Raw genomic sequence first — 24,171 nt, 5'->3', positions numbered from 1 at the left:
TTAATCGAAAAAGGACGATCAGTCAGATGCAGCTGGTATCCATGATACATACTAAAGTGTAAGACTGATATGCGGCCGATAGATGTGTAGCAACTGTATAACGTTAGGCCTTTTAGATATAATGAAGTGCCAAGTCGGACTCCGCCGCGATGGCGCTTTGTGGGAAAGGGGCAGGATTTGCCCAGTACACGCCGCACACTCTCCGAAGCAAAGGAGACGTATCTCCGCCTTTTAGCCGCTGGGTGGAGAGCGAGGGGTTTTTATGGAATGATCTCGCATGAAAGAAGCCCCACACCACGAGGGTGGAACTACTCGTTCGGCCCCTGTTCCGTTCAATGCAACCACGTGTTCCTGGCCACATGTCGCACATCTCTTACATTACCACTGCTATACAAATCTTTACCTATACAAATATCTACCGTATAATAGGTACACAAAATTCGTGAGGAAAAGCACGACGAAAGCCTCTCAAATGTTTGAAGACAGACGAAATGACATTGCCTTTAGTTAGCATATATTTTGCTGATCGTTATTCAACATATATAGAATTGACGAACTCCACGATCCCTCATGAAATAATACAGAATTGAAGATTGTTTCTACTTTTTATACTAATAACGAAATGGTAGAATTATATAGAATAGGGCTTCCATAGATATTTGGTTATAGCTCATGTGGTTTTCGTACATGAAGTAATTTCTATCGTATCAGATGAAAGAGAAATGATACTATAACAGTCAAGCCCTATGATCATAGAAGCAACACGATTATATGCCACAACAGAGTAGTAATATGTATAGGAAGAGCAAATCCCTAATTGAAAAAAGCTGCAAATCTCTGTTTTCGTCCCCGCCAACGATATATATTAAGGCACAAATGTGATCAAATGAATAAGCAAACAGTACAACGGACTAGGTCTTTTTACGCCTTTCTGCAGGACGTACGTATTGCTATAATTGTTGCTCTTCTAAAAATTAAACGAGCGTCAAGGTAATATGGTGCTGATGATTGCTGAGTTGGCGCCTTAATCAGGAGACTGCGGTGCGCATATTTATATAGGTTTATGGCCATCATACGAGCCTTAACAGGATTAACGATGATTACCTGAAACGCACAATACAGAAGGTCAGATCTAAGGCATTTTATTCTTCTAATATAAATTTGGAATTACGAAGAGAGCACCAGGCATCAAAAATGGTTTGTTAGTATCAGCTTTAACAATCCTTATGAGGACGCTGTTACTATCAACTCAGATATTCTCGTTCCGTTAATGTTAATAACTGCTGCACGATAATCTGATGCGCAGCGTTTTCTACCGATCAAAATTCTATCGTATACGCATTATTGCGTTCTATTGATTATGATTGTTTTACAATTTTTCTTGAAACATCACTCGAATTGTAGAATAGCAGTTAACGTCTAGGCCCATTTTATCGGCTGTTATCTACGGTGGTCGTCGTCGTCCTAGAACTATCCAAATGGACATTTGAACGAGGAACAACGAAAGCATGATCATTTCACATGAGGGATAAGGTTTTCATGAAATGGACGGAATCTGGTCCACTCCGCTCCCTGAAACCATTAGCTCTCGGAGCTGTCACTTCGGACTCTACCATTCGTGCTCCCCTCTGAACGGATGGATTTTTATGAGGGGCGGTTAACTCTTTGATGTTTAGCGTTCGGCAACCCCTCCTTACCACAGAACGTAGAAGCCCGTATCAATATTGACCATAACCGATGCTGTTCAATTCAAACCGGCTTAGATTCTACCTATAGGTCATATAATCAAAATGTCCATCACACATGCAAGTGTCTACGGAGACAATTATGTGAAAAGGAGCAAATAAAAATGCTCTTAAAAATTCCTGTACACATAAGAATAAGATTTTGAAAGCATTTACGCAGTGATCTGTTGCCCCATTTTTCTCTAGGTGTTTCTTAAAATTATCAATACTAGCCGCTATGTAGCTTTGGGGCTGTCACTTTTGTCCTTTCGCGTCGCTTCTATGTTTTTGTAGAAGTAAAATTCCAAATGATAACCTCGGCTTATCTCACTCTATTTATGCCACGGCCAAAAAGCGGTATCCTCACGCGCACGGCAACCTGCATAGTTCGGCTCCCCTCATTTGGAGCGGCCTGGCTGGACTCTCATTTCGGTTGTGCATTTCTACCACAACTCTTCAACGAGCCTCAAGCAGACCCAAGTCGATTCTCTTTCATTCCTTCATGATAGATGAGGAGACGATCATGCTAAAACATATATCCGTCGCCGTTGTTTGAGATCAGATCCGCAACCTTTCTTCTGCTCTCCTTTTGCCTTCATCTCTTGCACTTTCTCGCTATATCGCCCGCCATCTTACGGGTCCTAGGCGCTCAGTCGATGCCAAACCAGTCGAGTTGAGTGGACAGACATTCAACACGAAGATAGCGCGATTACACCCAGACGCGCACCATACTTCCAGCTAGTTGACGGGCCATCGAAATTGAGCCCCCCTTTTATGTTACGTTAGGCCCCCATTCTCCCAGTTCGAAACAACCTACCCAATCCATATAGGCAGCCAACAAGATCGAGCCATCTGCAGTAAGATCATCGGTACGTTTTCGACGCTGCTTAATTCGACCTGCACGACCCCGCAGGAGCGAACTTGACGGGCCGTACCGGCAAGGCAACTTGATTCGTCCCTGTGTCTCTCGATCTAGGGCTTCATGTTTCCGTTGCTGGCTGACGGAAAGAGACATGGCAATCCAGATAGCGGTTGCCACGCTATGCATCTCTGACTGCTGCCTCATAAAGCCGTCGCGGCTAATACCGGCCATGCTCCTTCACCAACCAAAACTCGACCTTCCTCATTCTTCCACCATCCGATAAGCCCTCTTAATTCAGACTAACGGCCGGAATTTCATGGGAGACAGAGTTCGTTGACGGACGCCTGGCGGTGCGCTGGTTGCTTGGTTCGTTTGCTCGTCATAAAGGAGGTCACGCGTCACGCGGTGCTCCAATCGTCTTCTATCGTTCACTCGCTATCGCTGCACCGCGACCGCAGACACGCCATGGAGCGCTCATTTCGGACCAGCGAACCGACGACGCCACAGCGATTCACTTCAGTCACCGACTGACTTACTTATTCTCTCTGTAAGTTTCCACAGTTTTAATTTTGGCCTTCCCCAACCAGCTCAACCGATTCCTCTCATCTGAAGACAGCATTACTGTCTAATTGAGTGCCATAGTATATACATTATCGCATTGTATCACTTGTTTCCAGTTCGCTTATATATGCGAAAGGGAAACTTTATTTCTAATATCCTAGGAAAAAAAAACACTCGGTTCTTGTCGACGCTCAAAAAGGCTATCTACACCATATATGACTAGAAAGATCATCTATTCCTGTATTGTGACCGCTTTCCTTTCACACGTCACAAATCTATCAAGCCTAGCCTCGCTGTTAACCTCTCTTTTTTGGCCATTTCGAAGAGCCTATACACTCAACGAAGAGGAGCCTAGCAAGTAGGTTGTTGTTAAAGGGCGTTGTGCTAAGGAGCGAGCGCGTCGGCCGAAGGCTTGTTATCCGCTCAAATTGATTTTCCTGCCTCTGACCAAATCAAGGTGGTCACTGAATTTCGATTTGAGCCCAGCAACCCGTTCGCTTTGCCCCGCCGAATCCCTTTCGATGTTTTGGGTCCTGCCTCTTTTGGTTCATCCTGCTGCAGCCGCTGCATCAGTTGAGGCAAAGAGTGCAGCTGCAGTGACGCTCTATCCTCTGCTATCCTGCGACGGGCACTGAGTCTTCGGAGTTGCTCTATCGCTGAGAACTGTAAGCCAGCGCCAAAGAATGATGGAATGATGAACGGTAAGAAGTGGGAAGTGAAGACCTTCCTCCAACCCTCTCTCTGACCTGCAATTCTGAAGATGCCGTCCGTTTGTTGGCCGGCTCGTTGGAGCGTCCGGCGGCTTGCAGAGGCGACCTGAAGGGTTTACACCTGAAGACTTTGCCCCGCTTGCTGGCTCTCTATTGATCCTCCGATGCTGCGGCTGCTCCTCCGAAGTGCTGTTTGAATTAAACATTTGCAATCAGATTTCACTGAGCCAGCTAGGCAGCCTGGCCGCCCTGAGTAAAAAATCCAATATCGATGAACATTGCGCTCTCTAGGCAGTACATCATCCCAGTACTACGTAGGACTTTTCAAAGAAGACTTAAGTACGATGGACATATGGGTAAGAGTACATACGGCTGCTTACCGAACTCATAAGTGATTTAACGTTTGACTCAAAGGATGCAATCAGCGAGGTCTTCCTTGCTCTATCCCGCCTTATTTGCTGCTTGTCTCCCCTCCAGTCACCTGAGAGCTTTCCTTCTTCGTCTAGGTTGAAATGGCTGAAGAGAGAGAGCAAGGGGGTGAAAAAGAAAAGACTCCGTTCCCGGTACATATCTCGTCTCTGGATGGCCGGCTACCATCCCGTTGCACTCCCGGTAAAGTAACGCGTCCCTATATTCCCGTCCCGTGGCTTAGGGCCTGGCCTGACTATCGCTGCTTAACGACGATACGAAGCCAGTGTCTCGTGGCTTGTGTTTAGTTGCGTTGCCGGATTGTCTTGAACCCCATCTGTGGCACATCTGGCACATCGGCCATTTTAGTCGTCCCTTATCGATTTCGGAGCAGAAGATGGCTAAGGAGGACTTCGCCGCCGTCGTAGCAGGGAACCGAACGTAGTGGTCAGACGAAGCCGTTCTTGCTACTGCTGCTCTTGTGACGCCTGCTGATTCAGGACCAAGATTTGAACAAGATACCTCCTGCTCAAACAGGACGAGACGGATTGTTGCAATCAGCGACTTTGTCTGCTCAGTACTAGTCGTGCCCGTAACATTAAAGGGGCAACCATGTTAAGGCTGATTTTTGAACGTTCGAAGAAGAACTCTACCTACCTGGCGCAAGACGGCGCTGAGGTGTTTGAGATTTCCCGACTCAGTCGATAAGAGGTAAATAGCAATAGGCTGAGGTGTGTGCGTGAGCGTAGCGGGGATGCGAGACGGATTGATCTCGCCATACCGTGCGGATAGAACGCCCGACCCAATCTTCCGCAAGAGAGATTTTTGATTTCCGAATCCGTCGAGGTCGCCGCCTTTGCTTCTGCCTTAGCTACTCCAGTAACGCCACCTCCTTGTGGCTAAGTGGTTGATCACTTGACCGGCTACGCGGACTCGATCCCACTTTGCTGCACTCCGTCGGTTTCGCCAGTGTAAGCCTGGCGATGCAGGCCATCCTGAGTGGTCCGATAGTCCATTCTCGCACTTGGCCGCCACCGAGTTATCTTGCTCGTGCCAAACAGTAGCACCGCCACCACTATGACCGCGACCACGAGCAGTTTCGTCAGCCGAGTGACTCCACTCGGAGAGGAAGATCGACGTGGTTGGCATGCGAAGTGCCTTGTTGCTTGCTCGTGCAGTTGGAACGCTGAGCAGAGCTAGGAAGATAGCAAGCGAGCGGGCGATGATCACAGTTGAACTATCGTTACGCTACTGGGGAAGAGATAGGAAAAAAAGAAGACTCTCGACAGACCGGGCGTGGGTACAGGGTGTTAGTGCACAGTGTACCACATGCGTCGTGTGGCGAGCACCACCATCTATGCTACTTTGCGTTTTTACCGAGCCTACCCGTCCGTCCCGGGTCCGGCTGTCTTATGGTCTATGGCCACTCTTGCTGCTGGCCGGCCGGCAAGCCGGCGAGAGCTAATTGTAGCCCGGTTGTCTGGCGGATATTGAAGGCAATGCAGACGTGAGGATGGCATCGAACTTTTCTCGCTGGCTCAACGCCGGGCTTTCGGTTGGTTGTAGCGGAGCTACGCTATTGCAATGTGCACCACTTCTTCCCCGTTTCCCGCCACCAGTCGCTGTAGAAACAGCGGCAAAAGCAGTTGGTCTGTAATACGGGCAAACGGACGCGGTACGGTGCGCTGCCCAGCAGGGCGCACGCTGTTGCTGCGGCAGAAGTGCTGTGAAGAACGTGGCCATGTGTGTCTGCCCATTGCACTCAGTTGAGGCGTGCTACTGAACGTGCCACGGGTGAAAACTGCTTTCTTGACTGGTGAGCGACTGGCTGGATAGCTGTCGGTAGCCGTCTTCGTACTTCAGATGCTGAGCTTCCTGTGCTATGCGGACACGCCACTGCAATGCTAAGTTTACCTTAACGCAGCAGCGGCGTCATTGCGTATCTGAAATCTCTCAATCTGCTCAGTAAGTTTTAGTAGTGATCCGAGCGCTGCATAAAGACGTCCTGATCAAATTACACCGAGGGCCAATACGTATATATATATGTAGAAATGGTCGGCACGTTAGAAACGTTAGCCAAATGGAGATACACAAATGCTTGATCCTAATTCATTGAGAAATTTGAGAGTTTGCTTAAAAATATATAGATGATTAACCAATTAATTGAAAAATCTGATAGTAAACGCTCAAAATCAAGCTAGTGCTCCCCCTCCATTTTGCATCTAAATAAAAAACGGAAAATAGATTATTTCATTTCCCGTTTTTTGCAGTCATTGAAGATAATAGATAATAAGAACTTAAATATAAGCAGGTGGTACACTAACTCCCATTGGACAAATAACCTTTGTATTATTATTATGCATTAACCAGAAATTACTATTACATCATAATAGTATTACATAGTGTACAAATAGTATACAGCAAAAAGTATTCATAAATCATAATCACGTACTGACAAAGTATAATTAGGAAAACTGATTGACTTGTAACTTTACGATAACTATAAATACCAGACCGCAAGTATTTGACCGATAAATGGTGTCGGTAGCGAGATCACTGCGCTATAGTCTTCAGCGCTTCAACGCCTGTTCGCAGAATAGGATCTCTCTCCCGCTACCCCCTTTCCTGTCTGTAACCCTGTTCGTCTGCGTGCGTGGCTGCCCCTGTATCCTTCTCTCCGTCGACCTCTCCTTCGGTACCTTCCTAGGAACAGAGAAGAAATCGACGGCAGAGCGTACGTGGGCGGCCGGTGCAGCTGCTTTTCGTTGCTCCTTTGCAGATCCTATGAGGCTTGGTGCGGCGGCCTGCCCTAGCGCCTATTACTGTGGCTACGTTAGTCCGGCAGTAATCTGCGTGATCTGTGGCCCTGCTAAAAGCAGCAGCAGTGGTCGTAATATAGTATAAAAGCTGGCAATTAATGCTCACTCGTTCCGGTGGCGGAACTAGATTCAGTGGGATAGCCGGGCTGGGACTATTCTACTGCTCAGTCTACCGGGCAACGTCTTTAGAAAGCAGCTGAGGGGAGAAAGAGACTGGTGAGTGGGGGGTGGGGTGTGACCGCAATTGAACGAAACCACAAAAGGAAGCAGATCATCATCGTTCGTGCTACCTTTTGTTCGTGAGGGGCCAACCCCGCGGTCCAGTTGGCTGTTCGACCACTGCCATTACTAAGAGCGTCTATACACTCAGACGGATCACTCAAAGCTGTTCAAGCATATGTCAAGCATTGTGTCTAACATTGAGGAACAATGAGAGGCGTCTGAGCGTTGTTTCAATTGAGCGCCATGAACAAAGGTTGTCGATCAGCAGCAGGCGGTAGAGGTTTTTTTACAAATTGGACAATTTAAATGTATCATGCATCAAATACAAATAATAATACTAAATCTATATAGTAGACACAATATCAGATAGTAGCCGTTGAACGAGTTTACTATACCAAATCTACTACTATACTATGAAAACTCATGTTTTTAATCTACCTAAACACACGTTATTGTGGTAGATACCCTTAGTTATTATGTGGAGTTAATTATCTATACTGAATAATAATATATTGTTATTAGTACGACAAATGCGCATTTATATACATATATATATAAGCCCAGCGGACTGACCCTAAGTGATCCTTCTTTCTTACTGTGGTAAAGTGCTTAAGGCTAGTGGCTAGGAGAGTGCCTAGCACGTGAGAAGGCCATTGCCTTGAGAAGGAAGTATTGATTAACGGATCCACTGCCGAAAAAAGGTTCACGCTTCATACATAGGGAAGGCTAGCGGAAGAAACAGCATAGTGTCTCTCTTCTTTCTTTCCTGAGCCATGTTTTCCTTATCCTGGTTCGTCCTGTACCTGGTTAATTGTCGCATTTTCGGAATGCTTTGGTAAGCGCTTTTCATTTAAGGCGTTTTAGGGCCAGCCAGGTACAGCCATAGAGAACTGAAGGGGTTGCCGAGTTCGGTATGGGGCAAAAACGTTCTTTTCAATATATTGTTCTTATGACCTGTCATCATTTGATTCGAATTGAAAAGCTGGTAAATCCTAGCCACAAGCGTTTCGGTCATAATCATAGTATTGTGGCTTCCACTCCATTGTAAACACCTTAATCGCTAGCGTAACCACTAGTTATAATTATAAGCTGCGTATACATAAATGAGCATTAAACCTATTTAATTCGCAACGGAGTGATTCTATTACTTTCTATGATCAATCTATCCCTATCTCGGTATTAGAAGCCTACTACGCTCTATCAGTCATTATCACCCTTACCATCTTTCTGTTCTCTCCCTCCTCAATCGCCAGCCGTATTCACACTTACGGTGTCGCTGGCTGGCTGGCTGCCTGCTACAGGCCGGAGGAAAGGGGGCAAAGGGATTTTGTAATAGACCGCTTCGCGTCGACAGCTCGTTGCCCATCCAGTCAATTCTACTCTACCAAATACCACTAAACGTCAAACAAGTGTTTCCGAAAGCAGGCGGCAATGACACGCCCTGCATCAACCGCTCTGACACGTTTTCGAAAGCTGTTCGGAAACATGACCAGATGCGCCGTCATTGGAATGATACATGTCAAGGCGTTGCCAGGTTCTCCGTTGAACAACAGCGCTATCAACGAGATTGTGGAACATAGTATTGACGAGGCCCGGCTCTATCGTGATTGTGAGGTCGACGGAGTGCTTGTGGAGAACATGCACGATACGCCGTATACACTGAATGAATGTCCTGCGATAACGGCTTGCATGACCCGTGTATGCCAAAGCGTTCGTGAAACGGTGGGACCTAATTTGGCTTGCGGAGTACAAATTCTAGCGGCTAACAATCGAGCCGCTTTAGCTGTAGCGGCCGCGACAAATTTCAATTTTATACGTGCTGAAGGTTTTGTATTTAGCCATTTTGCCGATGAAGGCCTGATCAATGCTTGCGCTGGTGATCTGCTTCGATACCGTAAATCGCTAGAATGTTTTGCCGAGAACGTGGCGATCTTCTGTGATATTAAAAAGAAACATTCCGCTCATGCTATCACCGCCGATGTGTCGATTGCTGACATGGCACGCAATGCCGATTTTTTTTTAGCGGATGGCTTAATTGTGACTGGAAACTCTACAGGAGCAGAACCCAATGAACGAGACATAGGTGAGGTCGCTCTTGCCGTGCCTCATCAACCTGTAATTCTTGGATCTGGCGTCACTGCCGATAACGTTACTAGACTGACTAAGGCCTGTCATGGTGTTATAGTGGGCTCACATTTTAAACAGAACGGCCACTGGACCGGCTTGCTAGACGAAGCGAAAATTCGGTCGTTTATGAAGCGTTTGAAAACGAATGTATCCTAAATCAAAAATAACTACAATCCCTTACGTATCACATATATCGAGCGCGGCATAAGGCATATATATATATATCTAGACTGAAACTAAATAATCGCATTAGTGCCAATAAAGTATCTAAATTATAATAACTTTAAAGTGATTATTAATTTTTCGGTATATGTTTATAAATATTAGTAGCCAATGAAAATTTCACTTGGCACCGTAGAACGTTACCTTTTGCAAAATATAAATGCTGCAGATGCTCCTGTCGATTTGCCACGTTTTTACAATAATTGTGTCTATTATAGACCCTACCACTACCCCAGCTGATAATTCGCGGCCTTTTACCCACACTAATAACGTAATCCGACACAAGCAGAAGATGATTAACAAGCAAGAAGCCCCACGTTACACGAATAAAAGCCAGGTCCAAAGTAGAATACGTACCCCAAGTAATTACCTACTACTCTAGGGACAAGTGTGCCCAGCTAGTGTTTTTAGCGTCAGCCTCTTTTCCGTAGCTGTAATGCGCGGATTCGTCTATAGCGTACTGACGTAATTGAAATCATCTCGCGATTTTGTTTAACTGATACTTATCTATCTATTTTGCCTCATTAACCACTATACTGTTTTAGTCTACACCCGTAGTCGGGTGGTAAATGCGAACTGTTTTTACCAATTAGCTGACCTTGTTTGTTTTAGTTGTGTCTCATCATGCATTAATAAATGCACGTCGTCTATGGGAGACAGATATCTGATCGGGATGAGATCTTCAGCGGAAAGAGGCACTATTGGCCTAGTACATAGTAGCAACGGCAACAAGAGGTTGCCTGTTGGGGAACGCACTTTTCTGATCGGGTCGAATCCGCTTCGGGATAATCCCGGAAATCTAAGATAGTAACAAATCAAGGCGATGAGTGGCAACTATCGTTCGTTCGGCACACAATAGTAAGCATCTAAGCAAGCTAGCAAGAGAGTAAGTGAACTCCTCATTGATAATACCATGACCACCAGCAGCGGCGGCAACAGTAGCAGGGATATTATACTCCCGTGTGGATGTCCTGCTGAGTACCTTGTTGTCCTTTAGTCGGTGCTTCTTGGCCTCGTTCCGTTGCTGGTCCTGCTGCTGGCTTCTGATTCTTGTCCCCTGCGTCTTCGCTCGCTAAACAATGCAAGACACGATGCAACGCTGGTTCTCCGCATTGGTGAGAGAAGTGGAGCATGTTAGTCGGTGGATCAAGCTGGGGACACAGTAACAGAGGACGGAAAGAGCCGATCGTGATAACGGCGTCAGCGAGCATGTTGCAGCTTCTTTTGCCGGCGGACCTGTAACCGTCCGACTGCGATCACCGATTCCGCGACTCCGTATGCAGCACAAGCCAGAACACGCTTTACAAAGCAGCACAAGGCCCAATACGCAGTAAGCACATGGAAACAGGCAGCCAAGCCTTACGAGCCTAGAGCCGATGCATCGAGTTAGAGGGACGACGAATCGTGTAGGCGGTAGTGTGGATTCCCGTTCCCGAGCCTGAGCCAGCCAGGATCTGTTTGCTGCTTTTGCCCACGCTTGCCGGAAGCGAACACTGCTAGCAGTACCTCGTATTTACGCAGGGAAAGGGGTTACCACGTCCGAAGGTGGCCCGATGGGCTCCTGTCGGGACTTGGGTCGGCCGGATAGTGGATAGCGGCAGCCGGAGCAGGGGTTAAGAGAGGTTAGTCTGCGGCCCAGCAGCACTAGCAGTAATGTGACGGCAGGGCAGAACGAGCGCGTGAGCCGATAATTTGCTATGCTGCAGTTGCTAGTGCTACTGCTGTCTGTGCTGTTTACCCATTGATAGGGGAAAGGGGTGCGAGAAGAGAGAGCGGGAGGAGCGCGGAAGGAAAGTAAGAAAAAAGGGTTGGTACAGGGAGAGTGAAAACGAGAACGTATGAGAGAAATACAGAGGTCGGGGAAAACTGGCGGACCCGTCGACGTCATGTGCACTATATACTACCATATAACTCGTTGATGCAGCTAGGAATCAGTTAGCGGCACATCCACCGTCAGCCACCAGCCAAAGGGGCCGCCACCATCAGCAACGCCAAAGCTGCATGCATACAGCTCGATCCGTTGAGCTCGTTCAGATGAGTTGGTTGGGTCATGGAAGCTGCTGTTACGGCCTATGATACTGTTGCTGCTGCTTGGCAGCCCCTGCGAGCAGTCAGGCTGAGGCCAGCTAGCAGCGTTTTAGCCCCAGCACAAATACAAGTGAATGTTACAAGCGAAAGCGAGCTGAGCAGCCCGGTTCAGTTCTTCGGATTCTGCTACTCCTGCGTTAGCCCAATGGCGTTAAATGCCGGTCGCTTGACTCGTTGTGGCTGTTCCATCCATGATGCCATTCGAGGGAACAGGCAACTTCCGCTGATGGCGGAAACGCAACACGATTCCTGCCGTAGCATTTAGGTTGATTCGCTTGATTCTACCGCTGGTGCTGTGGCCTCCTCGTTCTTCGCGTGTAGTGTTGTTGTTGTTGTGTGTTTATGATTAAGGCCAGCTCTGCGCTGCAGGGCAAAGTCCCTTCTCGGTTCAGACCCTATGACATACCCATCCCCATAGCACACTTCCATGCGCCGCCCTTTCCCCGTATCCTTAACACCATCAACTGCCGGCACTAGTGTGACAGCTGAAACAGCAACAGCACTAGTAAGCACCGACAGCCGATACTGACAACATTTACAGGAAGTGCCGGTGCCACTAACATTTCACCGCCTACTATCCTTTCGAGAGAGCCACAGACATTGGTATCATCTAAGCGTCTCCGTACCGATGGTTGGGCAGTTCACAATCTTCTCGAAGCTTCGAATTGTCAAAAGAGAATAGAAAAATTCAATAAGATGATTTGTGTCCCCATTCAGGTTTAATTCAATGGAAATAGATAAATAGTATACGTGCTATAGTAATGCAGCTTTAGGTACAGTATACAGAAACATTATGCATTAAAGAGAAGTCGATAACTTAAAAGATTCACGCCTCCAGTGTGGATTTTCGAGAGAAGGTAATGATCTCGATGATTACGATACAGAACTATCTGTGATTTTGCATTACATCAACGCTAGCACGATCTGTGCGCACTTTGACGGTTCGTCTGGATTCGTCGCTCGGCGGTATGGCACAATGAGCCTAGGACATTGGTAGTACGGCTTGGCGACAAGCAATTTATTCGCGGAGCTGTACGTACATACGCTAACACAATCCTTTGGTATACGTACATGCAGCAGTATTACGGACTACGTAGACTGCGGCAACTCGCACTAGCCGCAGTACGAACAGGAAAAGCGCTTAACTTCGTTATGAAGCGAGGAATGAGCAAGCCAACGCTTGCAACGTCGTCCGAGGGGCAAAACATACCTTACATGTTTCAGTCCGCGCCCCCTGGTCCTGTCGTTCTCTGACCCGCTCGCTCAGCCGCTCCAAGTAAATGAAAACTGTTTAGTTTTCGGGTGTAGCAGTCTGTAAGCGCATCTCTTCCTTGTCGGTGTTTTCTATGAATTTCTGACACTCTCTATCTTTTTCTTTTCGTGCGAGCACGAGTTTTGCTGTTTGTTTGCCTTTTGTTGCGTAAAACACGCTGTTCGGTAACAGCGTTCCCCTTGTGTGTGGCTCTCTGTAGTCGCGCGAATCGACACCAGTCAGAGAACAGCCAGCTGTTCCACCGTTATCTCGCTAGAACTCTCTATTTTACGTTTAGCCTTCGAGATAAGACAGCCGCCAGCCGCTTACCCGTCTGGCTGCTGCACGAACGCGCGGATGTATCCAAATATTAATGACTCTTCCTGCAGACGACGCGTTGTGTATTGTTTTCCCTGGCCCCGTTAAACCTGGCCTCACTGGGGGGTTTTCTCATACAACCTTTTTTATCAGGAAAAAGAAAAATTAATTAGTAATTTAGAATTCTACGCTCTTTCTTGTCCCGATGTGTTTTGCGCAATGGGCAGGCAGCATTAAAAGAATGGCACAAATTTATTTTACACAAAAAATAGTAATAAACTGCCGAGCAAGTTCCGTGCTATCTCGATTTGAATTGTGACCATAACCGCGTTCTACGGAGCTTAGAAATCGATTAAAAAAAAAAAAAATTAGCCAGGTTTCAAACAGCAAAGCGTATCAGCTGCTTTTTTACTGAGAAATAGTATATATATATATATATATATATATATATATATATATATATATATTTTTTTTTTTCCATTCGAATCGCGTTTCTGAATTGTGTTATTTTTGTATTTGCGCGTACTAATTACAAACGAATACACATAGACCGACGATAACAACTATGATCTTAAATTAGGTATCGCTCGCGGTCAGAACGAATGAAAGGAGAGGTAATACGGACGTTTGCAGGCGGCGGTCAGCTTAAGCTAGTCACGATCATTGTAGAACCTGGCTGTTAGCAACTCACTCAGCTGTCGGACAGATAGACAGTCGGTTGGTCGATCATCCCATAAGTGATGCTAGCTAGACCTCGGCCTGGTTACTCTTAGCTTTGTGTCCCACATAGTCATTGCGGCATGCCAGCTAGCACAGCGGCAGCAGTCAGCGGTCGCGACGACTCGACGCTAACGTGTACGGCTCACCGCATCCACTTCTCCCTGACTTCTTTCTCGGCACCTCCTGTGACTTTCATTCTCAGCTCACTTGTACGTTTGCGCCCCTCTTTGCCACTTGATAGCAAGAGAGAAAGCATAGCAGGCACCTGCGATCCCTCCAATCTCAGCTCCCGGACTGAACCTCTGTGTTTGAGTCTCTGATACCACAGTCTTTCAAGACTCCACTGCCCGCACCCCCGCAAGCCCGTCCTCGTACGTTCCTAAGAAGCAGACTGCAGTCTGATTCTGACTTCAGCTCAGGAGCCCATTGGTAGGACGACGGAGTCAAAGGGGCTGGAGGCAGCTGCTTTCGAATTCACTGCCCCCTGTCCAGCAGCGGTTCCAGCAGAAGCTCACACAAGCACGACCACGACCTGCCTTAGCTCAGCTTCTTCAAGCGCTTTCTCTCTCCGAATTTCTATGTCGGCTCCGAAGCGAAACCATAAGCGGAGTGCGTGAAAAGCCAAGAGAACAGTACAAGTCTTGCGGTAAACCATGCGTTTGCAAGTCGCAGGCGAACAACGAGGCGAGCGTGCCACAACTTTTCGACGACCACCAGGTGCACCCACTGGCGTCTTTCTTGGCGTCTGCTACATACGAGCGTCACACACAAACACGCTCGCACATCGCAAAGGTAGGAGGGGATAGTGAGAGAGTCACTTAAGCGAATTGTATCTGAGCAGGCGAAAGGAGGCTGCTAAATGTAAACTGGTAATTATGCACAGACAGCAATCAAGTCTGCTATATTACAAAAATAGGCTAGCACTAACTGAGTACATTAATTAGTAGTAGAGTCATGTAAGATTAAACTTCGTCGCTCTGCTTTGAGCAAAACCAAAAAAGTCCTCTTCTGATCAGGGTGAGCGACAACGCACTAGCACCTGATAATCGGCACGTGCCCATAACGTTGACAGCTTCGCTTTGCTCCGAAAGTGCACGCTAACCAGTGTCAAAGCGTATAGCCAGCGTCGAATCCGTCGGTACTCCCTCTGTTCAGTAGTAACATTTCGGTAGATAAATCTAGTTGCTTACATGTAGCCGAAGCGAGAACGTCAATATAGGTAAGACAAATGCATATTTTATTGGAAGCACCACCCACTGTCTATTCGCAACGCAGCAGAGCCGCAAGCAGGACCGCCCTATCCAATTTTTTTCTCTCAAGCGTCACTGGTTTCATTCCCGCGGCTTGCCACCTAGCTTTGAGGGTTTGCCTGCTGCCCTGAGCTGCAGCTTGGGGTCAATAGGAAATAAATGGAGTAGCTTTGACGGCCTTCCTAATTTCACTAACGGAGCTCACGCAGTTCTTCCTGGACCGTTTCCTCCCGTCGCACTTCTTCTTTTGTCCGCTTAGTCTTTCTTCGTGCCATCGAAGAAGTTCAGATCCTCTTCGTCGTTATCGAGATGCGGACTCGGTGCAGGCAGACGGGACGATGCGTGCGGAGCGATTCTATCGGCTTCCGAACGTGCGTCAACAGTGCTTCTCTTTGTGTGGAAGCATCGTAGCCCGTCTTCCTATGGGTTGTCGGCCGTTCATTTCCCATCGGGAGACGGGAAGAAACAAGAAGACCCGAAGAACAGAACGAGCGGGAAGGCCTCGTCCTCGCCCTTCCATCTTTGTCGTGAGCCTAGTCTAGCTCCGTCTCACCTCTCTGTCGTCGGGAGAATAACCTCATGCCTGCCACTGTCCTTTACTACCACTGCTCAATTCCCACATCCTCCTTGGCCCTTTTTTCGTCTCGTGGTAGAATTGGGACTCGTCGTCGTCGTCTCGGTTGCCGGATGACAAATGTGCTCGTCGGCATGGAACCCACCTCAGCTCACAGCCGCCGACACAGGAGAGAGAGAAAGCTGGCATAAGGCAGTAGTCTCTCTTCAAAGGCCTCACCCCACAGAACTCAACTCGATTGCCTGCTTTCCAAGAGCCACTCCCCGATAGCAGGCCCGCCGAAGGCCCAGGCGATGACTTTGGCGGTGGCCATTCAGCCGCCAGCCACCGTAACATCGCGATGACGGCAAAGCTGTGCCATGTAGCAAAGCAACTATTGCCAACAGCTTCTTGTTTCCGGCAATAGACAGGCCAGTTTTCAAACCTTGGTTTGAGATGAGACGACTTAAAGCTTGAGGCAGCTTTAGTCAATGACAAGCTGCTCGTTTTGCGCAGCCTCCATGAAGCAGAAAGATCATGGAGTTCGGCACGCGACATGGAGGCGCACAAAGACAGGGCTGCGCGCAGTGTTCTGGGGCTGAACCTCGACTGCATGCCTATAGTGACAAATGGCGCCCGCCTCGCTGCTCGGCGGGAACCACTTCTTTACAGACAGCGAGCAGAAGGTTAAATGGCCTTTTCGCGCGCAAAGATCACACAGACACTTGTAGAGCGACACCTGATTGCTTGCCCTGGCGGTAATATGCTACGGGCCAATAATGGATACTAGTCCGATGCTGCAGAGCCTCAGAGCATTAAATATTTGATGTTGTCGAGCCGATTGAACTGTTTGACAGATAAGCATTACGTTTTAAATGGAAACAAGACTGAATGGGTACACATATCGTAAATTCTCCATTAAGTAGCAAAATATTACAAAATGCTGGTTAAAACATTGAGTCACTAAAACGATCGGAGAGGAGATAATAACGGTAGCACGATAGTAACATAGCCACAATGTAACTTTGGACATCTTTAAAGGCCAAAATAGAGGGAATGACTGACAGTACATGCGCGGCAGGGCGGAGCATTCGGAACTGCCACACGCGGGTTTGCACACGTCATCACCAATTCGATTGGGCCATTTTGTGTCAGTCAGCCCTACGTAGTATTAGGCGCCATAGGTAGGTCTCATCGCTTTCATATGAGCTCGGAAGGGCACCCTTGCTGCGTTTGAATCTACAGTTCGAACGCTACTTCCTGGGAACTACGACCGTTTGTTTACGTTCATTGTTGTTATCATCGATATCGCTTTCGTCGCTGTCGTAGGAGCGATGCTAGGTGGCTGGCTCTATCCTACTTCCCTGAAATTCCCACTTGTTTTGCCTTACTATGTTGACCGGCACAGCTTGCCGTGCATTACCGCTAATGCCGAATAACGCTACTGTTCTCTTTACTCTAGGCTCCGTTCGCAGCCAACACAACCTAACCCCCACAAGCAGGCATCATTATAGCTGATGAAGGCACATTGATGAACCAGTTTGCCGGAGCGAGCGAAGTGGAGCGCCCTGCAGGGTCTCGTTCATTCGACAATTACCTGAAAAGACAAAATGCATCAGCCGCCTGCGATCAGTACAATACGACGAATACGGCTACGAACCTCTACTACGACGGGGGTTGGGTCATCGAGAATATTACAGGGAAGCTGCCACTACCACCAACCCCCACCAGCAGCCGTAGAACGAGTGCCTCTCCTAACTCACTCCCACCCCGCACCCCCCAAAGCGCATTGCGTACTCACATTTACTGACAGAGAAGCACGCCTCTATAAGGGTCGCTGGGGGCACGGAGACCCTGGCACTGTCAAGGGGTTGGCCGGCCGGCAGACCGACCGCGCTCACTGCTTTGCCTTTGAATACCCCCACTTCCCAACACGCATGTCTCCCAGTACTCTTCGTGCCCTAGAACAAGGCACAGCATTACCTGGCTTCGCCACCAACTAAACCCCCGTTGTTTTACCCTCTATTTTGTCTGCTGCTTTGAATTCCACTAGAATGGGACGGTTTGCCTATTCTGTGACGCACTATTCTGTCATCAACAACATTGTCCAAATGCGTTTCATGGCCTTCTCTTTTATCACCGTCAGCGCTGGTCTGGCGAGCCAGATTGCCTACATGCAAATGCCGTACCTACTTGGTAGTGCATGTGATTCGAAAGAACGTAACTAGACTAGGCGAATGAGAATTGGCAAGGTATCTTTGAAACAAGATGACGTAGAGATTGCTAATTATTTGAGCTAAGTAGAAAGGTCGACAAGTGGTATGTATGAGTAGCTATTACTGTAAATACTATTAGAAGCTTATTTTGACAGGCTGAAACTTTGTGATCTGTACTCTTTAGACTTAGACATGCTGTTAAATACACCCGTAAGCCAAATAGAGCTCACCTTACTAATAAAAATAAGTACAATAGTCCTAGCTAGCTGGCGTCCTCAACGAACATTGACTATAAGGCTTAGTTTTTCCCAGGCTATCACAAAGAGAATTGCGCAGCTGTTTATTTCTTTTATTCATGTATATGCAATATACATATGTTTGTGTATGGATGGGAGCGTGTTGCATGCAAAAGTTTTGGTTGGAGCACGATTTGCATGTGGCCAAATGACCACTAACTAGATGTACAGCAGCTGGTCCCATTTAGACTTCGTTGGATGTGAAATGACAGTAACTGGTACGACATTGTCTACAGCGGTATACTCCATGTTTTGCAGGAATGGAACTGCGGTCAGAACTTTTGCCCTTATGACCCTAACAGGCAACTGCTTGTAGACAGACATCGCATGTACGGATACCAGGGATTGTTGATAAAGAGTCGTAGCAGTAGAGAAGGAAGTAGTGGCTGTAGCAAACGACCTAGGTATGATCAGCTATGCCTTTTGGATCTTACGCGCCACCTGCGCATAGCTGCTGGGTATGTGCCTAGCTATGTATGTTATCCCATGACGCAAAGTTGCCGATGACCCTGAAGCCGATCAGTGCCACCTGACCCGCGCGATTCTGGCATCACCTCCGCTGCTTCCCGTTTGTCCTCTGTTGCAAGCACTGTCGCTGGCGATGCTACAGCTTTATCTTGCATAACATGGGTGACAACGGTCGGGTAGGACGATGTCCGAGATGTCAACGGGTCTTCATAGCCGAGTGGCCATCACGGGTTCACCGATGTAGCTCACTCATTGTTAGCAACCGCAACAACAGCAGTATTTGCGAGAGCTTCGAGTCATAACCGACTATTGACACATTTATTGTATGCGTTTCTCTCTTTGCGCATTTTTCATGGTCTCTACTTTGTGCTCTACTTTGTGCCTGGCTACCTATATCGATGTTCGTCTGGGTTCCTCGACCGGCCTTCCTGCCATTGCGAACAGCTTTTGCTGTACTTCACTTTATAGGTGGCCCGAAGTGACTGACTGCCCATTGAACCTAGGCATGGGCTAGACCTGGCTGCTCCTCTGCTTCGTCGCGTATGTGTATCCCGTTCGGTGTGATGCTTGAGGAAAAACTCGTAGGGAAGTTGGTGAGTGGCTAGATGGGTATATTTGGGTTTTGTGTCTTCTGAGTGGACAGCGCCACTTTTTATCGAGTGCTCAGGGGTCCCTACTGTGAGCACCACCACCACCATTCTTACTACTTTTACCTTCACCTTTCCTGATCTTCTGTTATCACATTTGCCCTTCAGTAACCACAGCGTAGGCATAGCACAGGGTGAGAAAGCGACAAGGTGGCAGCAAGAAATTGACGCTCACATGCGTAGTCATACTCGTGTATGAATGCAGTCAAGTTGGCCTCAATAGGGGATAGTCCAACCTCAAGTGAGTAAGATTTCCCTAAAGATTGCACACTTCTTTCAGGTTGGAGTCGTTTCAGACGCAACTGACTGACCGAATTGCTAGCTAGGAATCGGCCCATGTTGAAAGGACCATGCTGTTCGAGGTAACGTACGCGCTGCGTCGTGATAGTCGTCAACTCAGTCGAATATGCGAGCCGGTGCGCTTGCTTGCAGTCGCCTATGCGTGTGCTCGGTTGCTGGGGTGTGAGGAAGATATGATATCCCAACAACAAGAAATCTTCATAGAAGAAGCAAAGTAGGTAGTGCGTACGAAGTAGCGCATCGAAGAGGGCTAGTGGGAATTATTGGGGAAGACGGCAATGGTGGATCCTGATTGAGGCAGCGTCATGTGTCCATCCGTGTCCCTCTCTGTGCGTGGGGGTGTCGTCCGATCAATCGGTGGGACCGATCATAATCATCGCTCGCCATCTACCCAGTCAGCCTGTGCGGCTTTCGCCATCTGGGACCTCCTGTGCTGCCATCGGTATTGCAGGCAGCACCCGATTACTCTGAACGCCCCTATCTGTGCCTATTTCCTATACGGCAAAACCCATATTGCTTACCACACGTTGACCTTACTCGACTTGGCGTAGCCACTAGACCCCTCGTGCCCCTACTTACCACCCTCGCTTTGCCTTCCCAGTGTTCTTTGGCCGAAACGGGTCACACGGTTCCGAGGCCTCATCTTCATCACGACCTGATACATCGATATAAGAAAGCTTAGCAAACGCGCAACCTCAACCATACAGAGTCGACAACAGGGATATAGAAATAGACACTGTGGCCCAGTATGACGACAGCATCAGCAAGAGTAAAATGTAGATCAAGAGAAGGATGGAACAGAGTGCCCTGATACCGACTAAGGCGATACAGCGCCATGTGATAGTTATGGGAAAGCATATGGATGCAATGGGCCAGGCCAGTTTTGCCTTGTCTAGGTACTCTTCTTCAAGGTTTGTGAAGGAGAAACTCAGATATTCCCCAAGAGACACACCATCCATAGTCACGCCGCTGACCTGTGTTCGAGCAGGACAGAGATATAGAAACATGAAAATGGCAATTCATAATATTTTGCAAATTTCTATCGCTATGTACAAATAGGTTAAGTACGACTGTGACCGCAGTTATTCAAGCCTTGTGATAATAATGAGCCAATGAAAATGGTACGGGAAATACGTCCTCGATGTTGGGTACATTATGATTACTTTGACCGCACTATGTTGAAGAAGAACGCTTTTCTCCTATTTTTATTTGGTTCACTTCACTTTTAGTCATAAGTGTTTTCGAAACTATTATATCTGCATATTGTTTATGCTTACTAAATAAGCAAGTTAGATATAATAGTACTACGTAATACCGGAATCGATAACCGAAACAAAGGGGAGGATAAGGCAACAGAAGGATGTGTATATGTTACCAAGTTAAGAGTCGTATTCATTAAATACCTTTGACTAACAGGTTGAGTGGAACAATTGCTTCCATACAAAGGCTATATATTAGAGCATGTAAAGCGCTGTTTTCATTTAGATAGAGAAACGTGAACCAACGAAAGGTTTACTTATGTCTGGGACTTAGATTATTAGGCGTTACTTAAAACGCCTCTCGCTGGCCTTACCTAAGAAACGTTTAACACTGCGTATCAGTTAAAGATTGACAAATTATCAAACAATGTTTCCACAGCATCCTACTACTGTCCAGCGTTTCATCAATGGGAGACTTTGAATATTGATAGAGTGCCAGGCGCAAAACTCAACTAGGGTGTCACCGTTTATTAGACTGAGCGGTTGACGCTGATGGAAGCCAATGGGGGGCGTACATGGAGAGAATATCGAACTTCGGTGCTGCCCCGTCTGTCAGCGCGCTGTATTTGATTGAAACTGGAGGATTTCGTCCAAAAGAGTCACTGTAACATCTGCTGCCACCACCCTTTGAATAGGCCAGCTCAGCTATGTTAGCGTAAGGGATGTAGTATCCAATTTTCTCCTTTTGCCTTGCGCAGTATCGACCGTATCCTATGTCTCAACTGGCAGAGTCAGGGTTAAATCTGAGGATCTCCGTAGACAGTAGTTGGTATGCCTTTTTTTGATACTAGTTTACGATAACTGCTTGGAAACTGACTACAATCTTCGAAGTGCCAGTGTGTAATCTCGTATATACAAATACAGTGACTCCACTTTTATTACGAAACCATTGGAAACGAGGGAAGCTAGAGTTTAGATGTGGCATGATATGTTGCCTTCTCAAGCAGGGCCTTAATGGCTACAAATTAAATGAAAGCGTCGTTAACAAAGTACATACGAACAAAGGCTTTTTCAAAAGTTATACGCTCAGAAGTACATACAAAGCTATATAGTACAATGTTGAATTGCAGTAAATTAATCAATCTATTAGCTCCGTATTAATGTGTGCAGCAGCTGAGCACACAACAGGACCTGACTACGTCCTGCACAACAATCGGTTGAATGTTGTCTCCTATTGTTCGTATAAAAATACATGGACTAAAATCATTCGCCAGATTAAGGAAACCTTGACCCCCTGTCTTCCTCTTCCTAGCTACACATGTACTATTATACCCTCTGCTCGTTTCCATCATCGCGTCATTGCGTAAACTGTCGACTGCTATAATATGAAAGTAATAAGCAATTTGGTGATTCAATCGATTTGAACTTTCAGATAATAATAAATAGCCTACTAGATGCCCGACAACTCATCTACTATAGTCGAGGTGCCAGGGAAATCGCCTGCCATGGCCTGTGTGGATTTCTCTGCAAGTCAGCGTAGGGCAGTCTCTGGATCTCCTTCAAGCTGGAGGCGGCCTGGCTCAGCTTATATTGATTTCAGGCTACTCAGCCGGTGGCTGCCTGTCGTCGTCTTCCTTGAGCGGCGGTAGCCGTTCTTTCCTCCTTTGACTAAGGCTAAGGCAAGCGCGGCCAGTGAGCAGCCAACCAACGCGGGTTCAGATGACCCCCAGTTGCTTGCAGCCTACTGGCTGTACAGAGTCAAAGTACAGCAGCAGTGGCGGCAGCGACGACGACCTAAATGCATCTTCCGATACTTTATTTGCCCTGTGCCTTTCTCTCTTAACGTTCCCTTCTCCTGCTTTCACTGCGTTTTTCGTCGATTCTCACTTGCTCGCTAGGTAAGCCCCCGTCGTCAACCCAACGACCCTGTCTCATACGCTAGGCTTGCCTCTTCTTCTTCGTGTTCACTCGCTTAGCGTCAAGTAGAAAGCTCCTTTTTCGGCCAGCGGCGATCACTGTTCCGTTAACCCTATTTTCATTCCTTCTACACAATCTGGTGCTGGCCTCCACCAACTATCGCAGGACTGTGCCGGTTCATGCCTCCAACAATCCACTAGTGTCTCTCTACGATCGTAGCTAGTAGCATGCATATAATGGGCAGCAACAGAGGATTACAGTGGTCGATGGGCGTAACACCGCTTATTCACCGAGCGCCGCTAACCCGCGGTCCCATGCCGTCATGGGCTCATGCTCAAGCATGCTGTTCTCTTTCATGTTCCCTACATGTTGCACATGAGCTCAAAAATCTCTTCGTTCGCGTCTTCGTTTTGTCTCGCTACAAATACAAACGTACGTCAGGCAACCTGCTTGTAAACAAATCTTAACCGGCCTCAACACGCTAGAGCGGTAGATGGTTCCGTGCGTCGTGGATGTCAGGGTGGCTTCTCATTCATTGTATACGTTCGAGGCCGAGCACACCGCTGCTAGTTTCTAGTTGCTCCCCATCCGTCCTGTAAGCAAGAAAGACCCGACGATTCTAGGTGGGTTGGTAGTGCATCAGCAAGCGAACCAAGCTTTCGAACGAAGCCAATATACTCCGGTGGAGGATGAACGGTCTGTTCATGTGTTCACAATATGACATCCTCAAGATCTTAACTAATCTAAAAGGTAGGAAAGACCCTCTCTCCATCCCTACTTATCAACCTATCTATCTCTCTTTAATAATAATAACGAACGAGAGTGAGTAATGATACATCAGTTCAGTAGGATGAGAGGCAATAGGCTTTGTACCGCTTCCCCCAGCGTTACATCACTAGCACAAATATACCGTACGCGGTGAAGATACAACGCAAAACACATAGGTCCGGTCCAATGTGCAATACGATCGCTGGTGACGGTACTTCACTTCAGCTCACATCTCTCTGTCTCTTTCTCGCAAAACGGATATAGGACCCACCGATACCAGTTATCTACGAGAGCCTGCTAGCTGCTAGTGTATCAATCGAGTGACGGACGGCCGGTGAGGACCGGCTGCCCACTATCCGCCATTCCTCTAGTCGCGTTTCTTCGCCTTGCCCTGACCAATTCGTTCATAATTGACACGGCCTAAAAGCAGAGAGCAGCGGTAGGTGACCGCTTGGGACGGCCTGCCGGGCCTAAACAGCAGGCGACGAGAAGGAGTAGCCGGGTTGGCTAGGCCCTACCCAACG

The 24,171-nt window shown here is 47.5% G+C and overlaps 2 protein-coding genes and 2 long non-coding RNA genes across 12 annotated transcripts in view; 2 read left to right on the top strand and 2 right to left on the bottom strand.

Annotated features, from left to right (window-relative positions):
- Positions 1 to 24,171, bottom strand: part of LOC111249422 (uncharacterized) — a 195,007-nt gene that overhangs the window by 75,364 nt on the left and 95,472 nt on the right. The window lies entirely within an intron of this gene.
- LOC147756186 (uncharacterized) lies at positions 162 to 11,404 on the bottom strand. The gene is made up of 2 exons (XR_015327683.1): positions 10,638 to 11,404; positions 162 to 1,104 (listed from the first exon to the last, which is right to left on the bottom strand). It is a non-coding gene; the product is annotated as an uncharacterized LOC147756186 (long non-coding RNA).
- Positions 8,618 to 9,721, top strand: LOC111249425 (uncharacterized protein F13E9.13, mitochondrial). Its single transcript, XM_022803286.2, has one exon. It carries the CDS (start codon positions 8,738 to 8,740, stop codon positions 9,587 to 9,589), a length of 852 nt encoding a protein of 283 aa, XP_022659021.1. The 5' UTR covers positions 8,618 to 8,737; the 3' UTR covers positions 9,590 to 9,721.
- On the top strand, positions 16,728 to 21,231 carry LOC147756185 (uncharacterized). The gene is made up of 2 exons (XR_015327685.1): positions 16,728 to 19,409; positions 19,744 to 21,231. It is a non-coding gene; the product is annotated as an uncharacterized LOC147756185 (long non-coding RNA).

Source organism: Varroa destructor, unplaced genomic scaffold (genome assembly GCF_002443255.2).
Source record: "Varroa destructor unplaced genomic scaffold, Vdes_3.0 BEIS01000004.1, whole genome shotgun sequence".
Classification (NCBI taxonomy): Eukaryota; Metazoa; Arthropoda; class Arachnida; order Mesostigmata; family Varroidae; genus Varroa; species Varroa destructor.
This window is presented reverse-complemented; position numbering and strand designations above follow the sequence as displayed.

Bases quoted from the DNA above. Each gene is read 5' to 3' on its own strand.
- LOC111249425 (XM_022803286.2), top strand. From the start codon at position 8,738: ATGACACGCCCTGCATCAACCGCTCTGACACGTTTTCGAAAGCTGTTC.